Raw genomic sequence first — 20825 nt, 5'->3', positions numbered from 1 at the left:
AGCCGAAAGTGCAGGGTGGCAAGGTCCAGTGCAGTCAGTCTGGGAGGAATAAAGCAGAATTTAATTGACACTGCAAATTCTACACATGCATTCATGTTGTAACACATTTCAAAATAATAAAGAATAACACGAATCTTACAAGGCTTTCCCTATGGTTTAAAATTCATGTAAAGAATGAGGAAAATTGATGACATGTTTATACTAAAACATTTTACATGGTCTCCAGTTTTTTACTGTGACACATCATTGTAATATTTAAGTGGCTCTCACACCATATCAGCAGTGGCAGAGGAATTCCTCCTGTTCTGGACTCTGCTGTTCCATCTTTTCATGAGCAAAACTTCTAACATTGTGCGTTTAAATTTTAGGCTTTTATTTATTTGTGCATATGTGTGTATGTGCACTTGTGTGTGATTTTAGGGGGGTGACAGAAGCAGAATAAGAAAGCAATGAGATGGAAATAAGAGCCTTGGAAGCTGCAGTGCAGCTGAAAGGCATGCTCATAAGGCTACTCCACAATCACACTTCATTTTTAACACTGCTCAGTTGTCAAATGCTTTCTTCCTTTGAGCTCCATGCGTGTGAAGATTTCAGACTCATCCTCAAATCCTTTGCAAAAACCTCCTACTATGTCATGAGCAAATGGTGCAAACATTAGAATTGAATGGAATTAGAAATGATATAAAACAAGGAGAGGGTTTTTGGAAACCATTGTTCTTTAACAAAACACACATCATGTTTCATGTGGTAAGCAGATAAATATTGTATGTTTATTCATTTAATAGAAAATTGGAACGGGAAAGAATTTCAGTGCCACAACAATGTCATAAAAGGATCGAAACTCATTGATGTGAGCTTTAATATGCAACTGAAGAAACTGGATACCATAAATCTCAAACTGACATTGTCTTGCATTATTGCAGAGGTACATATTTTAAATGTAGGCACCAATCTGGAAAATATTTAAACACGCATGTGATTTTATGTCTGGGTATTATACCCATTGATTAATTCCTGTGTGCAAGTGCGTGCATGACTTGACTTAGATTTTTTCCATGCATTACAATTTTTGCCTTTGAGATTATGTATTTGTGAGAGAGAGGTTTGGCATATTATTCAGATTCAACAATGAAATTTGATTAGCTGTTTTTTTCAACTTTATTGAAAGTTCAGGCTGTTTTACTGCCTCCCTACGTGTTTACTGCCTCCCTATGTGTTTCTGATGTAATGATGGCATTACTAAAAACAGTTTACCCATTTATATTTTGAAAACATTTGGGATTTTTTGGTGAAGTTCTAAAATATTTTGTATGTAAATGCTGTATGATGTGCTGAAGAAGTTAACATTACAACAAAGCTTTGCCTGCCTTTTCTAGCTACCGTACAATATATTATTTTCCAGCTTTGTGTTAACAACAGACACTTTTTTTAAGCCCCCCGGTTCTCAATCATTAGCCTTCAACTGTTTTTAAAAATAATTAAAAAACAACCAGACACAACCTTTCTTTTCAGCTTTTTTTTTTTTTTTTTTTTTGTTTATCCTGAACAATCGGGAAAATTGAACACATATTTTCAGCTGTGTTCCTGGCATTTTCAAAGGAATCTGGAAAGTACTCGGATTTATTTCATGCTTGAATTGAAACTCAAGCATCCTTTTACTTAGCGTGCCTTTTCCCCAAGTATTTATCAGATACAAACATTAGAGATCTATTAAGAAAACCACAAATGATTATGAAGTCCTACTCTTCTAAGGGCTCATCTGCATATGGGTTTTCTATCAATTTAACTAAACTGATTCATGTAGTTTATTCAAGTTTATGCACTTTTTTTCAGCATAGATTTAATTAGCAGTGTGCTTATGCTGTTTTAACTTAATTTTGAAAATTCATATACAGTTGTAAATCATAGTTAAGCTGCAACAAAACTGTACCACCGACAAGCTCCAAAGCAATCTACTTCAATCCCTTAGAGATGTGTTATATTTATTAATTTCTTACACCAACACCTAGAGTCCTCACTTCTGGACCAAGCTCCTGCTGTGATAAATACTGCAAAAACAGGACGATAAATGATGCCTAAAAATAAAGTTTAATTCTGTAGGGCTCCAGTCATTCACATGCTGTATAGAGGAACTTCACAAACAAGGGTAAGGAAGGTTTTGTATTCTGTCTCCCTCTTCAAATATCACAACCAAAACCACACTCTCTACCCAATCCCCCCAACTTCCTCTACTGTTCCTGTTTTGCAAGCACAACCCCCCTAGTCCCGTTACAGTATGTGCACAAAACCCCTCCAGTACTTCTGCACAGGCTGACTAGATGGGTTTTGCTTTGCTGGGATACTTTTTGGTACTAAAAGTGGCTGACTTTCTTGCCATAGTCAATGATGAGAACATACAGTGAGAATGATTTATGTGGACAACAGGTTTGGAGTCAAGCATGAGATGGGACGTTATCCTCATCTGCTCCCTCTATTCAAAGCCATCCAAAAATATCAGGGGTCACCAGAAATCACAGACCCTCTTCCAGCTGGGCATAGGTAAGCCACTGTCACACAGCCCAGGCAGCCTGTCCTGCTTATGGGGTTAAACTGTGCTGGGATGTGGGGAGCGGTCATGCCCCATAGAGCTCCAGGCACACTTTTGAAATATGAAATGGAAGCAAGAAAGGGAAAAGTTTCTTTAGGAACTTTCCTTAGTGCTGCTTCTGGAAGACCATTCTCTACTCTGCATGTGGAAGAAGAAAGCTTGACTTACGAAGTTTCTTTTTTTTTTCCTTTTGGCCTGCTGTTTCTCAGTCTTAAGTCTGTGCTGTGCAATCCTGGGGTTCAATATTAATTGAAAGAGGGATCTATTCCTGCCTTCGGAATGCACTTCAACACGCTGCAGAAACTTCAATCATATCCCCTTGTAACTTTTTCTTTCCAAACCAAGGTACAGTCCTGTATTCTTCCACAGCTTTTCTCCTTTTAGCTTTCTTGTAAGTCAATGCTTGAAGCCCTTTACAAGTTAACCTTCTTAGACCTTTCACCGTAGCTTAACCCTTCCCGACTTCATACAAAATCACGCTGCTCTTCTCTGGACCTCTGCCCTTTTCTATAGAATGGTGCTAAATATTGGTAACTGTAGTTTAAAACATGATCAAAAAAATCCTTCTCTAAGTGGTACGGTATTTCCTTGAAAGCTGTATTCAATGGTCCCATTTATATAGCTTCGCATTTTCAGTGCCTTTTTGACCACACAGATACAAAACATCATGTTAGTCCTTTTATGATACGTGCACTCTTCAAATCCTCTCCTGCTCTTGAATCTTTGAAAAATATACTCATTCAACACCTGTATTCACTCAAAACTCAAATTTACTCTTGCTCATGGTTCGTTTTACCCAGTTGAGTCCCTTTGTATTGGATTGTTTGCTCCAGGTTATCAGGTGGCTTCTCCCCCATCCAGCCCCTTCTGCATGATCCAAAAAGTTGGATAACAACTTAGTGGTTCTCTCTGTCAAAGCCATTTACATAGAGAGTGAAAAAGTATCGATCTCCAATACCAGTCCTTGTGGTTCTCCAATCATCAGCCCCTTTTTTTTCCCCTGGCCCGTAACCTTTCCCCATTCTAATCTGCCCTCGATCATCTAACCAGCTCCTTTCTCTGTTTGAAAATGGGCCCTTCTCTGCTTCACCAGCAGCTGTATGTATTAGTCTCCCGTGTGACACTGTGTGAAATGCCCCTGGGAAATCCAGCTTGATTATATACACAATTTCACACCTGTCCACTTTCAGAAAAACCTCTTGAAAACTCTGGTAGATCTGTCGAATAAAAATTGCTTTTTATAAAAATCAGCTCACATCTACAACATATTTTATAACGCTACTTATGACCCATATAAAATTCTAGAATTAAGTCTCTTTAAGGCTTAAATTTCAACACCCCAAGGTAAGAAACTGAAAAGTTGAAAACTCCACTTTATCACTTGTTCTCCCTCTCTGTTGTGCTTGCACCTAACAGCAGCATCTGGCTTTTGCCAGTCTTTGTTGTGAGATACTTTATATGGTGTATATGGCACCTGCTAAAAAAAAAAAAAAACACACTTTTTCATCTAGTGCATGAAAGACTTCAAGCCCAAGTTTATAACACAAGATAGATCAGCTGTGATCACTAAAATTTAGTCTAAAACATGCATGCATAAAGGCTGTGGGCTCCAGTCCTGTGGTTTTGACAGCATGCTTGGGACACAATCATCAGATTGCACAAGCTAAACAACAATCATGGGGACCTGTGAGGGCATTCAAAACCCAAAGTAAGTCAGTGGAAAATGTGTGGAGAAACCCTGACTCCCGGAGTGCTGGCTGAAGGAACTTTTCAAATAGTTTTGCAAAACATAGTGCATTGAAATTGCTTCTCGGAGCAAAGACACAGTGCAATCTGCTGAGTGGTGACGCAAGGGCAGGCAAGGAGCAGTTGGTTAATGCCTTTGGTGCTATTTGGTATGGTCAGGGTGGGTTTGTGTGCCAAGCTGAGTGTCAGTGCTCTGGTCCCATGCAGGACTGCCTGAGTCCCCTCGTTTCCTCCTGCCCCAACTGAGAACAGCGCACTGAGCAGGGGCCAGGGGTCTGGAGATGGGGAGCTGTTCCTCCTGCCTGCAAGTGCAGTAGGATTTCTGAGGGACTAACCTGTAGCCAAGCTGGTACCCAAAACAGCCAGATAACTTGTGCCTCTGATGTGCCTTGCCCATCCTGTCTCGCCTGGATGTAGCAGATGAATGCCTCATTATCAGAATCCTCTGCTCGCTTCCCGGTAGACTTAAATTACCATGTTAAATAGGATAATAATAAACACTGGCCTTTAACTACAGCACATCCTTGTTCACTCAGCATCCTCCCTTTAATCTGATAAAGGGTCTGTGAAAGGCTACGAGGAAAGAGGGAGGCAGTTGTTCCTTGGTGCCTTTCCCCTGCTTTCTGGCGCGAGATTGCTGCACAAGCAGGGTAGGCCTCACGTGGCTAGTTCGGGGGGCCTCGATCCCTGCAAGAATTAACAGGTGTGGAAACAGAGGCAAGGCACAAAAATGACATCGCAGCTCTGACCCGAGACACTTCTGCTGCATCTCAGAGGGGAAAAGTAGCCCTGTGCCATCTGCCTGCTTCAGCACTGCAACTCCAAAAGAAAGGCAGTAAGGGAAATCTTTCCAGCTTATGAGAGCAGTGGGGAAGGGGAGAAACCTTGGTGGCACTGGATTCTGCCTTCACATCGAGCTTGCTGTGTTTGAGGTCTTACAGAAGCTCTTTTTAATAACTACTCTGAAAAAGTCATCTATCCACCCAGAATAATTTATACAAAGGGAGCAAGCTGGACTGGGAACAGAGACAGCTGATCTGCCGAGACTTTGAATCCCCTTAGCCCTCAGAAGCTGAAAGTGCCATTTATTTCAGTGCTGCAGGATTTCCTGCCAATTTTTTTTGTGTGTGTGTATTTAGTTTACCTAATCCCCCGGATTTCTCTTGCTGTAGAAAGAGGAAAAAGTCTTACAAAACAACAGGGGATAAACACATAAAGTCAAATTACTTTGCTGAGCTCTTTCACACATCCGAAAAGAACCAGAGAACTGCAGGCTCTGGAAAGCAAGAGGAGTTTCTTACTTAAGGAGGATATTCGACCATCACCCATTGAAATGCAGCCATTCCTGTGGCATAAGACCCAATTAACAAAGCTGCACAGCAGCAGTATTTCTGTGGAAGTAATGTGGCTTTCTTCTGTTTTTTCCAAAATGAGTAAAACTTGGCTTTCTACCTCTCTTCCTCCTCTTCCTCCAGCTTCAGCTTTGTAGAGCTGGCAAGTAGTATAAGTAGGAAAGAAATGAAGTAGGCCGTCTGTCGTTGGAGGGTATGAAAGGCAGCCTTAATAACAGCGGGAGAGAGAGAAGCAGCCGATGGTTATTTTTGACAGAATCGGGAGAGACTCAGATTGCAGCTTCATAAACAGCTCATCAGAGAAAAAGCCTGTGCAAATTGGAGAAGCCCCCTTGGCCAAGCTAACAGAAATACACAGCCCTTGTCTGGTACAAGAGAAATCTTTCAAAAATCAAAATGCCTTTCTTCAAAGAAAACGACCAGCCCCATGTGGCATAGTAACACTAACTTGCATTTTCATCGTTGTAATTCATGGCTTGAAGAATATTAAGAAAAAAAAAAATCGGAGTGATATCAGGCTGTGAATGTCCGGCATGACACACAACCATGGCCATGCAATGAAACTGAAGAAGGACTTTTTCCACTGCCACCTTGCCCCAGCATCCCCTTGATGCACTGTTCCAGAGCTGGAGGTGATGCAGAGACGGGACAGGAAGCTGCTTTGGATTACCCCAATCCACCCACCTCAAGTAAAATAGAAAAGTTGTTTTGTGTGGCTGTTTGCACAGAAGGAGAGCATGGAATTCACCCACAGCCCCTAAAAAAAATCAAAGCTCAGCTTCATTAAAAAAACCATTTACATGGCATATGCGACACATTTCTCATGCACTGTGATGACAAGAAGACTATCAGACATTTTTCAGGGCTTTTTTTTTTTTTTTTTTTTTGGTTTATAACAGATTCTTAATCTCTCACACAGAATCCTTTGTGCTACTGGATTAAGAAAATACAAATCGTTCCTAGTCAAGAGATACCCACACGAAACTCAAGCGGTTTCTATATCTGGCAACCTTGCTGGCAGTCTCAGCCAGGAGGAAGGACAGAGCCAGCATGGAGACACACTGCTCCAGAGCCTCCACGGGAAAGGCTGACCAACGGGGGAGCTCGCTGCTGTGTCAGGGAAATACAAGTCTGAAGGTTATTCTGTCTTTCTTGAGGATTAATTTCATTTGCTTATTAAAACATATAATGTCTGAACTGACATAAAACCATCATCTCTGAGTGGCGTCTAAGCAAAAAAATACCAAAACAACAACAACAAAAACCCAAACCCACCTTTCAAGAAGAATATTGAACATGGGGACTACAAGCCTTCATAATTAGCCTACAACGATTGGCATGACCTGTGCTTAATCCTTATGCCTTCCAGCTGCCTGACAGACAGGTACGATGTAACGGGAAACACCACAGAAACAGCAATCAATGACTTTCTTCTGTCTAACCACAATATCATTCCCACTTCATTTACTGCTTAGTGGGAAGGCATTTCTGTGGCCCAGGAATCAGTTCTTTCTAAATGGGCGAGTCTCAAAGTTCAGCATTTTAGTGGTTTAAACTAAGTAAGAGTTTGCTCATCCATAGCAGCCTGGACTGCTGAAAATCCAGTTGCCTGACCTCTTAATACCATCTTCTATCCAGCATTACAAGAAAAAGACACTTGGCGAGGACACTGTGCTAACGTAGCAGGGGTCTGCATGCTCAGCTACATCAGTTCTAGGGAATGGAGGGAGTTGGAAGCAGAACTGCATTGAAACACTGCAACAAAAAATACCTTCTGCTTCTGTAGTACTGGTGGGAGAGAGTAGTCTGGTATGGGACTTGGTAAGCAGCAAGGTATGGTGACGTGAAGCCCTTCCCCCATGCTGGTGTGAAACCAAGATAAAAAAGACATCCCTTTAACCAGAAGTGACACACGCAGGCAAACCAAAATGAACTAGTATCACTCAAAGCACGAGAACCCTTAAATTGGGGCAGCAAAGAGGAGACCACCAAGAAGATCCTCAGCCACATACTGGGGCAAGGAGGAAATGCTGAGTCTGGGCAGCGCTTTGCACTAAAGTGCAGGAGCACCCGAGCTGTGCTGCGTGCTGCATGCGACAGCGATCGCCTCTCGCTGAACTGGAAACCTCAGGAGTGCTGCTTTGCACCGGTAGTGAGCTGCTAGCCCACAAAATCGTTTTACGATATTCTCCATAAGGGTTTTTAGAAGCAGCGGTAGGAGGGGACTAAGAATGAATAACTACTGAGTAATCTCACAACGCACGCACAGCTGGCTATACCTCTGAGCTGTGCTAATTATTTGCAATGCTAGCAATAATTTAATATCTGAAACTCTCAAATCTCAAAGTGTAAATGGAAGTATACTGTGTAGGGAGAAAAAAAGCATTGTGTGAAACAAAATATTCACTTTAAGTCTATGAGTAAGCCTATGCTATACTTACATAACTATAGTACACAGAATCGTCACATGCGTAAATATGCATAGGCATACATTTAAAGAAAGCAAAGGACAAATACTTTATATGTGAATGAAAAAATGCAGAAAGAAAAAAAAAAGCCTTTTCTTTTAGAAAAACACTAGTGCCAAAAATCAATCCTTTAACATGACTGCAAAAAAAAAAAAAAAAAGAAATCAGATTTTTGAAAAAGGGCAGGGCGACTGTTTTTTAATTTTTATTGCCTCGGGAGCAATGATGTAGCAAGAACCCACTGCTACCCTTTTCCCCCTTCTGTATCCTGAAAATTATTGCCACCTGGGGTGCAAAGAGAGGAAACGAAAGGAAGTAGAAAATTATATTTTTCATGAGCTAATCCTGGGAAAGTGACCGTTCAGGTTTCCATGTCTCTGGGCAATAATAATTTAAACAAGGACGGCAATCTTTTGTTATTTTTTGCACAGTTGGAATGCTCGCTTCCAGATAACAGATATTTAAACTGCAATTTAAGAAGAAGAGGAAGACAGTAATCGATAGGTATTCAGGTTCTCTCCTCTTAGGACTGCTGCATAGCTCGACACAGTATGCTTCAAAACAGCCCAGATACAAACCTCTTTGGAAATCCTAAAACAAAGTGAGACCATAAAAAAAACTAACAAAAACAAAAAAACAAACAACAAAAAAAAACACACCCTGAAAGTAAACAGAGTACAACTACTGTACCTTTACTTTGGGGAGGGTTCTGACTTCTGTCTCGGAGAACATTAATCTGGTAGACAGCTCCGTAAGGCTCAAAAAGTTCTTTTAACTCTTTTTCCGACCATGAACGGGGAATCTGTCCAACAAACATCTTAATGGCATCTGGGTCTGGTTGGTCTGAATGATCCAAAGCTCCATTCATCTTGTTAGCTGTGCCGTTACTAGAAAGTGGAAAAGGAGATGGAAAAGAAAAGGCAAGTTAGGAGACTACGCAGTTTTCATGTGTGCTAGATGCAGAAGATGATGTCAATTGGCACACAGCAGAAAAAAAAAAATTGCTATTTAATTAATAGCATAAGTATTATGAACAAAAAACAACGCAATTACATTTTTCATTGAGTCTGGTTTTCTCTGCAGGCTGCTGCTTAATGTCATTATATAAGAAGAGAGCTGCACAATGCAGACCGGTACTTTTGCATTTTAAAGTGAAGGAGAGTTGCAAGGAAGTGCAGATTTCTCTCCATGGCTGTTGTAAACAGAACTGCAGTGAATTCTCACTAAACTGGCTACTGGCAGAAATAAGACAGTGCTGGTGTGTGTGTGCGTGTTTTGTAATAAAGTCACATGAAAGGAATATGAAACACTTGGCAATCTGTCAGATGACTAATGCAAGATGCCAGCGATGAATTTGCAGATTGTGTGAAGCATCCATGTGTGCATCAAATTAGTATGATATTGCCTAGAATGGAAAACACTCCAGCTATGCGGCTGGTCGCTGCCGATTAGTTGCCTACGCTCTTTAAAAAGGAAAAGCAGTCTGCAGAGTGCCAGTCCAAAGCACATTGTTTATTGCACCCTAGCACACAAAAAATGCACAATTCAAAAGGAGAAAGCAGTGACAAGATTGCCTCCTTTGCTCGGAGAACTAAAATGCTGCTTCAAAAAGTTTTTCTCCATGAAAAGGACATTAAGTGTTTGAAATTTTTCACACCCCATAAATTTTTACCCTATCTGATCTCCAGATGTCCATCTAAGTTCAAAACAACTCGACACTTTTGCTGGGGAAAAGCACTTAACCAAAAAAAACCCGCTCTGTGAGACATATGACACGTTATGATTTAGGAAGAGTTGTACTCATAAGGAAAACAAAACATTTTAAATACTGAACAGGAACACTGAATTAAAAAATAGATTAAAAAAACCTTGTGACACTATTGATAATTAAGGGCAACCGTTTCAATTAATTCTTTGGCTAGAGATTCTGTAATGATGATAGTTTTTTGATGCTTGAATTTCAAGAAAGAACGCTAATGAGATGTGACTTTCAGAGTGCTCCTCCCATCTTCCCACCGGGGAAAGGGGGAAGGAGGCGTGCGTGCAGCAATGCTGAACGCTGATCATCCCAAACTTCAGGCATCTCGGAGCCACCTGCCACTATGAAAAAAACTTGGCTTTAATTACAAGTTCTCCGTTTGACAACTGGTCAGCACGAGTGCCCATGGGAGGGCTTGAAGAACCCCAAACCTGTATGACCAGACCCAAATCATATTATATGTGTGAAAAAAAGGAAATACAAGCACGGCAAGAAAAAAGCATCTTTGTGTCATCACAACTGTAGCATGTGCAAAGGCAAATTAGTTAGTCTTCCCTGCTCATCTCCTTGAAAGAACAATGCACCTGCACATATTAAATGCCCATATTAACTTTTGCACTTGTCCTACTCAGTGCAGGAAGGAGAAAATTATATTAAAGGCAGATTTTAAACCAACAACAAGAAGCTGGATTGCCACTTGTGAAGTGTCTTTAACACTGATCAACAGACAATGGGATTTCTCACACTCATTTATTAGACAAAATTCTTATTGATCCTAGTGGGAGCCTTGCCTGAACAAGAGACTGAAGGATTTGCCCCAGACTTTTCTATTGTGTTTCATACACAAATGCCCTCTCTTGTTTTACACATGCTCTTTGCTTGAAGATGCTCTACAGGTCCCAGGCACACCGATGCAGCCATCGTGATTTCTCCAGGCATCAGAAGCTCTATTTTCCACACATACCTAATACTTAACAGACAAAAAAATCCCCAAATAACCCAGACCCCAAACTCCAAGAGACAAAAAAACCTTGACTCACTTGAGTCATGCCCAATGGGAGCAACGTTCAAGGCTTTCGGGGGTACTAGGCGCCTATGTGGCATTTAAACCTCTGGAAAAACCACTCTGCCATTTGATTTCCTATTTGTTTATGTAAAAGCCAGTGCATTAAACAACCTTCCGAGCAGGAAGAAAAAGTAAATTGCAGCCCCATAGCTTAAAATAGCCAAGTAAAATGCTCACACACTCTTTTGGACCTGCAAAGACAAGGCTGAGCTGTGCACCCACTGGCTTTGTCCTGTACTCAGGCAAGTATTTTCCTTCAGAAATCAGCTTCACTTTTCGCTTCATTTATTCTCTGCTTTGTTTACATTAAAAATTGAATTGAGTTCCTTTTCAAATTATGCCCTTCATCTAGTCTCTCTGTTGGATCTCTTCCTTAAGAAATCCACACATAATTACTATGTTAGCCCTAAATTACAGCAGAGGTCATATTTAATAAAGAACAAGTTTATTCCTTTGCTTATTCCTTTACCCACAGCACCTTTACCACCGAGAGCACTACAATTTCCATCACTAACAAGACAATTTGGAGGAAACCACAAAACCTAACACTTCTAACTGTTTACTTAGGTTAATTGCCCCATTACCATCAAGTTCCTGCTTTGAGCTTGAGGTTCAGGCATGGGTTAGATCTCTTCTAATTCAACACAATGCTTACGCACTTTCTTTACTTCGGTGGGGCTGAAGTGGAATTACATTGATCATATTCCTGAAATGTTTTATTGGGTAAAGATGGTTAAACACCCTGACTGCAGGTGTAGGTTACTGTATGCTGTGACACAACGCTCCGGGGGACAGGCTGTGTCACTCACTGCCTGATTTAACTTGGGCAAGTCATTAAAACTTCTCCAGCTTTAATTCCACCATCCGCTGACAGCTCTGCCAATCCGCTAACTCCTGCAGATTTAGGAAAAAGCAAGCATAACTTAAGACTTTTCTATGTAATTCTTTCCTACTGCAGGGCTGGGGTTTTACTGAGCTGCCAATGTGTTGGGGAGGGGGATAATCAAGTTGAACCTGTGGAGAGGGCACAGCTGGCTCCTCGCTAAGTTACTTTTCCTTTGACTTCAGTGCAAATGAAGGCTACCAAGCATCTCAGAGGAATGGCTCCCCCCTTTGTTGGGGTTTTCAGGAGAGCATCAGCACTGTCACACACCAAAGGCACTTGCAGGAGCATCCTCACCCAGTGCCAGCAGTAGCTAAAGGACTACAGCCCACTTTGACAAACCAAGTTAAGTGGATAAAACAATAGGGAGATAACAATGAAAAAACATATTTTATATATTTTACAGATCTACGGTGCACTCGAGTGATCCACTGAAGAACAGAAAGCATAAAGCACACCTGCCTGATGCTTCAGCTATCACTGAGCTTCTTCAGTTGAGTGCCAAATCCATCCAACCAATTATTTTTGATCCCCTCCCAACCAATCTCTGCTAGAGATGAGTTCCCTTCTCCTCCCTCAGCCTTCATCTTCACCCGCTGGCAGGAGCTGCTCAGCACTACGACCTGTTAGTTGGCAGCAACCGTGGGGGGTTTGTTACTTCCTCCTGCCACCGCAACGATCTCGGAGGAAGCGATTCCTTCCTTCCTCATCTTCCCCTCTCGCTTTACCCAGGAAATAACAACACAGAAGAGGAACAATGGATGAAACTTTCTGAGAGGAGCCAAAGCAATCCTTGCAACAGCTCAGGACTACTTCTTGAAAGCACGAGCGCAGAGCTAGCTGCGGCTAGGGGACACTAATGAGAAGAGAATCCCTTGACAATTACTGTCAGTACCCAAATGATGACATACATAAAAAAAAAAAAAAAAAAAAAAAAAAAAAAAAAGAAGAATTAGATTATGTGGCTTGCTGTCTCTACACCGCAGCAACCCTTCCCTCTGTGGCCAATTTAGCCCATTGGACTCCAGGGTGACCCAGCACATCATCTTTGCTGACAAGGTGTCATCTGTATTGGAGAGAGCAGCCTGAGGGCAGAGATTAAGCCACTGAGTCGCTGGCTGCTTGTGGTCACTGCCAGAGCATCCTCTCTCTCAATTTGTGCCAATTTTCCTTCTAATAACCTAACTACCATTCCATCATTTCAGCAAGTTGACAGGGCCACTCCTTGAGGAGCCAGAGATTGTTTTAATATCGCTGCTGCTTAAACAGGGGCACCGGCAAAACCCACTGGATGCCTTCTCTGCCTCTCCCATTCATGTCTGTAATTACAGCCAGGCTGCTAAAGTGACCTGACTGCTACGGAGAGAGAGACACAGGCTTCAGAAACAAAGTCTGGATCAAAAGGGACCCTCTTGAATTCATTACTGGTAAGATCTTCGGCATTAATCCCCGCTCACTCCCGTTCACAAACTAGGTGTCAAACCAGGTCCTGAAAACACATTTTTTTGGGGACCGAATGGGTTTGCACGACACCCGTGTTTCCAATCCCTTTGTAATCCTGGCCAGAACACTTCCCGTTCTTCTGTTTTGGTCAATTCCTCTCACAGCCCTCACCCTACTTTAGTGGCTTTGCTGTTTCGTTGGAGATTTGCCTTTTTCACGTCTGATAGTACGTGACCAAGCTGCACATCCCTGGAAGAACACTTAATTCCTGGGCAGCAAAACGACAATATGAGCATGCTAAGGAACAGGCTACAAGTGTAAAGCCGACTAAATCCAACCTAGCACGGAAGCATCAAGGTTTTACATCAACAGGTATTTCCATCCGAGCTGGGCATTCACCGCCAGGGTACCACACAAGCTGACCAAAGGGACACCCCGACTCCGACGGACTCCAACCACTGGCAGAAGAGACGACCATCACCTCACCATGCTTGAAAACTGTAACTGCTGGCTTACGAGCAAATTTTATCTGGAACGACCCAAAAGGGCTTTATAGACTCATTGTTTAGAGAGGAATGGCTTCATCGTAAGGTGACAGACGGCAGCTGTTTAATGACATGGAGCATTATCGCACAACAATTTCAGCCAGGAAGGGTAGAACAATACCATACCCCATTGGAAACTGCAGGGGGTTGGGATTTAGAGACACAGAATGTAATTACCTAAATTGGATTTCAGCCAGCAAAATGAGGGCCAGAACCTCTGACAAAACAAAACGAGACAAAACAAAAAGAAGCTGATCTATATTTTTAAGCTGTAAATGACCAGGTCTCTGTATTTTGGAGAAAAAAAGTAATATCCAGAAGCTTTCTGGCCCATCAGTGTTTTCACAGGGCAGTAGCTCAACAGCAGCTCAGAGGAAAGATGAAGTTTCATAAATCGTTAGCTGCTCCTGTGTCTTGTACAGGTTTTGGCACAACTATAAACCACTAGTAAGAATAACAATAATAATTATTAAGTTACACATATCCACACCGGCAGCTGCTGAATGATTCTGACATCGTGCCCGATTAATGCCGCAGCTCACAGCGGGACGAGTCCTGCACATGCAGCAATGCCTACAAAGTAGTTTTCTCCAGGTTTCCCTGTGCCCAGAGGCAGGGTGACAACTTCTGGAGGCTGCACGACTTGCTCAGCTGGCTTTCTGCTACCCTGGAAGGCCAACTGCAATTTCAGGGGGGTTACCGAAACTCTGAGCTTGGACAACATTCTCTCTTACTCCGTCTTACAGACCCATAAAGTCTGAACAAAGAACTGAGTAATTCTTCATCCATCCAGCAGAGAGCAACAGCACTTGCACGCACGCACCACATGAACCACACGAACAATTCTCATGGCTTTTAATACCTGGCATCCAATGCGGAGATTTTATTCTTGTCAATAGCTAATAATACTCAAGTGCTCATGTAAGCACTGAATGGTAAATGCAGAGATGTTTTTTCTCCCATTGCCTCCATGTCTGCAGAAATTATCTGTAAAAGCATAATGTTGCTTAAGACAATGGAGTCTTTTTTGCTGCCCTGACAAGTGATCTAAATTTCAGTCTTTTTTTTTTTATTATTATTATTTTTTTTTTTTTTCTGGTGGAGTCGGTGTTTAGCTGTAGCTCAGGTTTGCTAACTCTCCCTGTATTTTGCCTCATACAAACCATGGTAAAACGTTGGTCCTAGAAGGGACTGCTTGTGTCCTGATCAGTTCCAAATTTAGTACACGTGATCCCTTTCATGCCTTATATGCAATTTTTCTGTAGGGTGAGGAAGTAGCATCCTGTCACCGAGGAGGACTGATGTGAAAATCTAGGGAAGAAATCCTTTTCCTGTATTGAAATTTTTCTTGATGGGGAACACATTCTGGCTGGGAGAAGGAGAAGAGGAGGGAAGGCATCTTTCAAACAGCTGGGTCAGAATGCACGATGCTAAAAGTGACACGGGAAAAGTACTGAACCACACACATACAGCATCAGGAGAGAGCTGAATACCCCTGAGACACAACACATTATTCTTCAGAGATTCCTCATTAGTATTACAGGAAGGAATCAAGGATACGTATGGAAATCATAATAATAGCTATGTTAAAATGCAATTACCTCGTGCACTTGTGGTGCCGATTAGAGCACAGACACTCCTTTGTGCCAAGGCTTGTTGACTTCCTAAAATTAGCCCTGAGTTGTGCTCACCAAAGCTAACGAGGTCGTGTCTGTCCTGACCTGGCTACAACCTCCCCCAGGCTCACTGCTAACTATTTACCTCTAGAGGCCAGTGGCTGCTCCGGTGCTCGGCCTCTTGGTTGCTGCACCACCTCCATTCCAAAACACTTTGATTTGAGCCTGGGGTTGCAAACCGAACTGTGAACATCCTTTGCATATGTGTTTAAAACCAACGGTAATGCTTCCTAGAACTGTAGAGTCAAGAAGCAGTAACTCTGCAAAAGCTTTGCACATCTGCTATATCACACCTTCAGAAAACAACAACAACAACAAACTCATAATCACAAATATCTTTAAAATATATATATATTATATTCAGTGTAGTGGCTTCAAGCTGTCTCAACTCTTACCGCTAGCATATGGACCTCTGTTTTAGCAGCATATTATTTTTTGGAACAGGCAGTAGTGCTTAGTGATATGCACGTGCTCTACATGGACAAAACTTGCACAAATTAAACTATATATTTTATATTTAGATTACACACATGTATATATGGAGGAACAAGGGAAAGAATGAGTGCAGAAGGGAAGATAAACACAGAGAGGAAGAGCTGTTTTTTCAAGTCCTCTATTTTGGAAACCAATTAAAATATCATTACTAGTTCATCCAATAGTGGCAGCAAACAATTAAACGCGCCATCTGTACAGGTCAGGACTGGGTAGTATCTTTCTGTTTATGCTGATAAAACTTTTAATGGTCTGCTTTCAGCATATTTAAGTATTTGCCTATGCTAGCCTGTCAATTTTACTAAACTTAAACTAGTAGAAGCTCAATGCGCAGTAGAGGACAGCTGCCCTTTAACAGCTGAAGAAAGCTAAACCCATCCCAACCCTTACTTTCTGGGGTTTGACCCCTGTCTTGTTCAGGTGGAGGGATGAGGATTGCTGATTTCTAAGGACACATCATAAGAATGGCTAAAAGTGCTTGGAGATCTGCACTGAGTGGCCGTGTATTAGGCCCAGCCTTTAACTTCCAGGCTTTCCTGCAGGCTTTGGGAGCTAATTAATTCGAGGCTGTTCGATGTCCTCCAGGCATCACCATTCTGCTCGACAGCTCAGCTTAGGCAACCACCCAAGAAGTCAGTTTTGCTTCCTGAGCATAATTTGCTCTGTACATTAAACCTGTAAACAAACTTGGGTCTGTCTCCATCAGGTGTAAGGTTGGTGCATTTTTAACTCTGTGCAGCAGGAAAAAAGGTAACATGAGTTTGGACATTACCAATAAATACCAAAGGTATGATGGTTGAATATCTGTTTTCTGTTGGCCAACTAACAGGTAGATGTCTGCACATCGGGTTTTGGCCAGGACAGGTTAGCATTAACAAAGGCTTCTTGTTTATCATTTTTCCATCTCTACATTAATCTCTGTTATGGCAAGAAGAGAACCTTAGCAGTTCGTCACACCTATGATGCTCATGAGCAGTGACTGTGACTTTATGTTCCACTTTTACTGTACACTGATGTTTCTCACTGTAATCTCCTTGGAGCAGAGGTTGTCCTTTTGTGCAAAATCTGTGCTACGTTTAAATCGGACTCAAATTGCAAAGGGGCCCTCTCCACATTACTGTAAGTCAGACAGGGCCACAGAGAGCACTGATGCACTTGCACAATGACATTACAGTTTTGGGGCACTGATTGACACAATTTTTCCTATGAAGTAGTTTCAAGTGGCTGACTGCTTAATATTAATGCTGTGAATTATCAATGCTTTGCTTTACACATATTTGCAGTCAAGAATACTTTCTGTATGGCAAGAAACATTTATTGGTACTACTTAAAAAAAAAAAATTGATTACAACCAAATGCTTATATATTTGTGACAAGCCAACAACCACATTAGAATAGTACCAGGCTTTTAAAATTCAGGACACGTAGAACCATCTGTTTTCTTGTCAACAACATCAGTCTCTCTCTCCACACCTACTAATCAAAATGTACTAAGTTGCTACTCAACTTCCTCCTTCTTTTGCCCCCAGAAACATCAAAAGCAATAACGAAGGCTTAAAAAATATATATTTTTATGTAGTAATTAATGATGTGACAATTTCAGCAGGCTTTATGTGCAGGCTGGCAGTTACCTGCAAGTTCTGAGTTTTTGCAAGGACTTGCCTACTTCATGGCAAACTGTGTCCTGGAGCTGGGGATGGATGGAGAAGATGGGCAGGAATCCTCCAAGGATTTGTTTGGAAACACAGCAGCGGTTTCAGTGCACTAAAACCAAATGATTATTGCAGGAAGTACTTTACAGCATGACATATTTTCAGCCTGGCACCCACGTGTGTATGCACTTGTACCCGCTCGCTGCTGAGCTTCACAGAGCACAGAGAGCTGGTTCCATAGGGCCCAAAAGCGTAAGTCAAAAGAGAGGGAGGCCAACAGCTCGTGGCTGACAAGGCTGCTTTACCTAAATATCTCCCTTAGAAAGGGAACGGAAGATCACAGCACTGCTCTTGTTAAGGGTCCTGCCAATTTCAGTTAGCTGGGCTTATATACAGGAGATCTGAAATAGACAATTAAAGCAAGCTGTGACATTCAATTTTCTTACTTAAAACAAAATATCCTATCAGGCTTGCTCTTAGTCCCCCCTTCTACAAATCAGAATATATGAAAAGATTATTGTCCAAAGTATGATGCAATTGTAATTTTAACAAGTTGAGCATCGTTATAGCAAAATCCCCCTCAGCTGATTTTTTTAAACCACTTCTTCAATTTTTTTTTGACACCACATCTGGCATATAGAATACAGATGATCATTTGTTTATATATCTGTCTAAATGCCTTTTCCAAACACAGCCAGATGGAGCCTTTCAAAATCAAATTAATTTCAGATTAATTCACTCTGGACCCACTCCAGTTTCATGACTCTATGCTTTGAGGCACCATCTAAATTGATTTAGAGTCATGAACTTAGAGAGCTCAAGTCCTTAGGTATAGAAAAAAAAATCTTTCCTGCATACTGAAAGAGTCAGCAAATCAAGACTCGGCAACTGTAAGTTTTTGCTGCTTCAAACAAACTCCCAAATCAATCTCAGAATCCATCAGTCTACATAGTGCCAAAATCATCTATAAAAACCTCCATATTTCGACCCCAAAACCACACCAGAATTTATATCTTCAATGCTCTAACCTTCCTTGATGAGCCCAATAAAATTTATTGCTCTAATTAAAAAGCAAAATAAAAAAATGTTGCTCTAAACCTTGCAATAAGCAGCATAGAAAGACACGAGACAGGTAATAAAAATCTCCACTGCAATAGATTTATCTAAGGAACTATAAACAAATGTAGCCTGCAAACACTGTGGGCTTGCATACTGTCAATCCTCTATGGATGCCTTTATTATCTCACTTGTTTCAATTGCAATTTGGGTTTCCATGGAGATGTAACAGTCAACTCTGGAAAATTATAAGATAAATGTCAGGCAGTGATAACGGTGTTAATGAAGCTTCATTGACAAGCAGAACTATGCTTCAAATAATAGGCATATTTCTATTAGCATATGTATAACCTGGCCAGAAAAGGAAGAAAAAAAAAATCCCAACAACTGGGAAAGACAATATTAAAAAATTAAAATGAAACTGTGTATATATAAGACACGCAACACACAATGAAACATTGCATCTATGTGAAATGATGAATTCCTAACAGAAGAGACGTCGGTTCGAAATTTAATTGCCTGATTCCTTTTGAAATTTCTGCACTCTGCCATCATGCTGAAAAAAGCACTCGGCTGACATGCGCAGAGGCACTTCTGCATGGTGTGACACTTGCTTCCCTCCAACGCGAGGCTGGAAGGATCTGCTTCACAAGGCACTTTGGAGGACGCAATTTTCCAATGCCCAAATACAGCTGCAGCGAGCTGTTAGAAAGATGCAGACCTCAGTGGAAACACAACCAGCGTCTACACAAACACAGCTCCCGGGTGCTGGGTGTGCTCAGGGTAGGGTGGTCAGTGCCCCGCATCTGGCTACGTGCTGGGCTTAATGAGATGCTGCTGGGGTGACTTGGTGGGCTCGCCTCCTGCCTCTGCACCAACCGAGCCCAGAGAAGTCAAATGGAGAAGCTGTCAATTGTCCTTGAAGGACTGTATGCAACTTTTTGCTTTCTACACATGGAAAGGTTTCGCTGAGCTGGAGGTTAAAGAGGTGATAAAGTTGTTTCCCACAGCATGGAGGGAAACAGGGAATTGAGCTTTGCTTCAGTGAATCAAGGGTTTGATTCAGGCAGGTTGGGAACTTCCACAACTGGCCGGGGAAGGAGCCTGACTACTGCAGTAGTTAAGGTTTAATTCTAGCAATTCACCAGGGCAGAAGTACAGCAATCCTGCCTTGGACGTCTATAGGAGAATTTTTGCAGATGGATGAGATCTGACAACATATTCACTGCCTATCCACTAAGTGGTATTTCTGCTGGCTGGAGAGCCAAGAGGTGCTAGAGGTTGTTCCCATCTCTTCTCATCCCACTGTCTGGCCTTTCTAACTCTTCCAGGTGGAGCCAATTCTGTTGTAAGAGTGAAGTGTCTTGGAAAACTGGGTCCTGGTATTAGCTGAGTGTTAGAGAGGTTACAGACAAAATGATGACATTGAAAATCAGAATCAAGCTTGGTTTAGTGGCAATGAAGGGTGAAATTTTAAACCTACAAGTAAACAAAGAGGAAAATCTTTATGCCTTCCAAGGCTTGAGAATAAAGTATGTGGGCAGGCAAAATTTTGTGTATTGTGGGAAAGTTTTCAAATATTACTGGGATGAATAATCTTATGAAAATATAGCTCATCTGAACATCTACATGCATGGCAGGGGGCAGGATGACTTTGCCACTTACATGGAAAATATAGCAGGGGTGTGGGGTCAGGGGCAGATGGCCTTGCTCTTTTTCCTTTCCCCTCCGCAGAACTCCTCTGTTCCTCCCACCTCTTCTAAATTCTGCCTGTTTAGTAAAGGAGACCATGAATGCTGTCTGGGAAATGCTTCCCTGTCCTTCAGAGTAGTGTATGGAAATCTTTGGTTAGGTATGGGATGCAGAAGAGGGAGTTGGAAAAGTACCCAGCCTTTCTGTAGAGCAGAGCTCAGCTCTGATCAGATTGCTGGACAACCACAAAGTCAACAGGGATACATCTTTCTTTCAAGTCATATTGCAGGGAAGTTTAAAAAACCCTAAACTTCCCCGTTTCTGAATCCTTTATAATCACTCCTCTATACTACATACTAGAAAAACCCAAGTACCTCATTAGATGGCTACTGAAATGTCAATAGTTGG

The 20825-nt window shown here is 41.8% G+C and overlaps 1 protein-coding gene across 17 annotated transcripts in view; it reads right to left on the bottom strand.

The window, feature by feature from the left end:
* Window positions 1-20825, bottom strand: part of CELF2 (CUGBP Elav-like family member 2) — a 565285-nt gene that overhangs the window by 126390 nt on the left and 418070 nt on the right. For 16 of the 17 annotated variants that reach the window (XM_035315484.1, XM_035315498.1, XM_035315490.1 and 13 more), the window contains one exon: window positions 8844-9040. In XM_035315484.1, the coding sequence (XP_035171375.1) occupies window positions 8844-9040 (197 nt within the window). Of the gene's footprint in view, window positions 1-8843; window positions 9041-9206; window positions 9412-20825 lie in introns of those variants that run through there. The other variant, XM_035315499.1, reaches the window with a different exon arrangement.

Source organism: Oxyura jamaicensis, chromosome 1, assembly GCF_011077185.1.
Source record: "Oxyura jamaicensis isolate SHBP4307 breed ruddy duck chromosome 1, BPBGC_Ojam_1.0, whole genome shotgun sequence".
Lineage (NCBI taxonomy): Eukaryota > Metazoa > Chordata > Aves > Anseriformes > Anatidae > Oxyura > Oxyura jamaicensis.
This window is presented reverse-complemented; position numbering and strand designations above follow the sequence as displayed.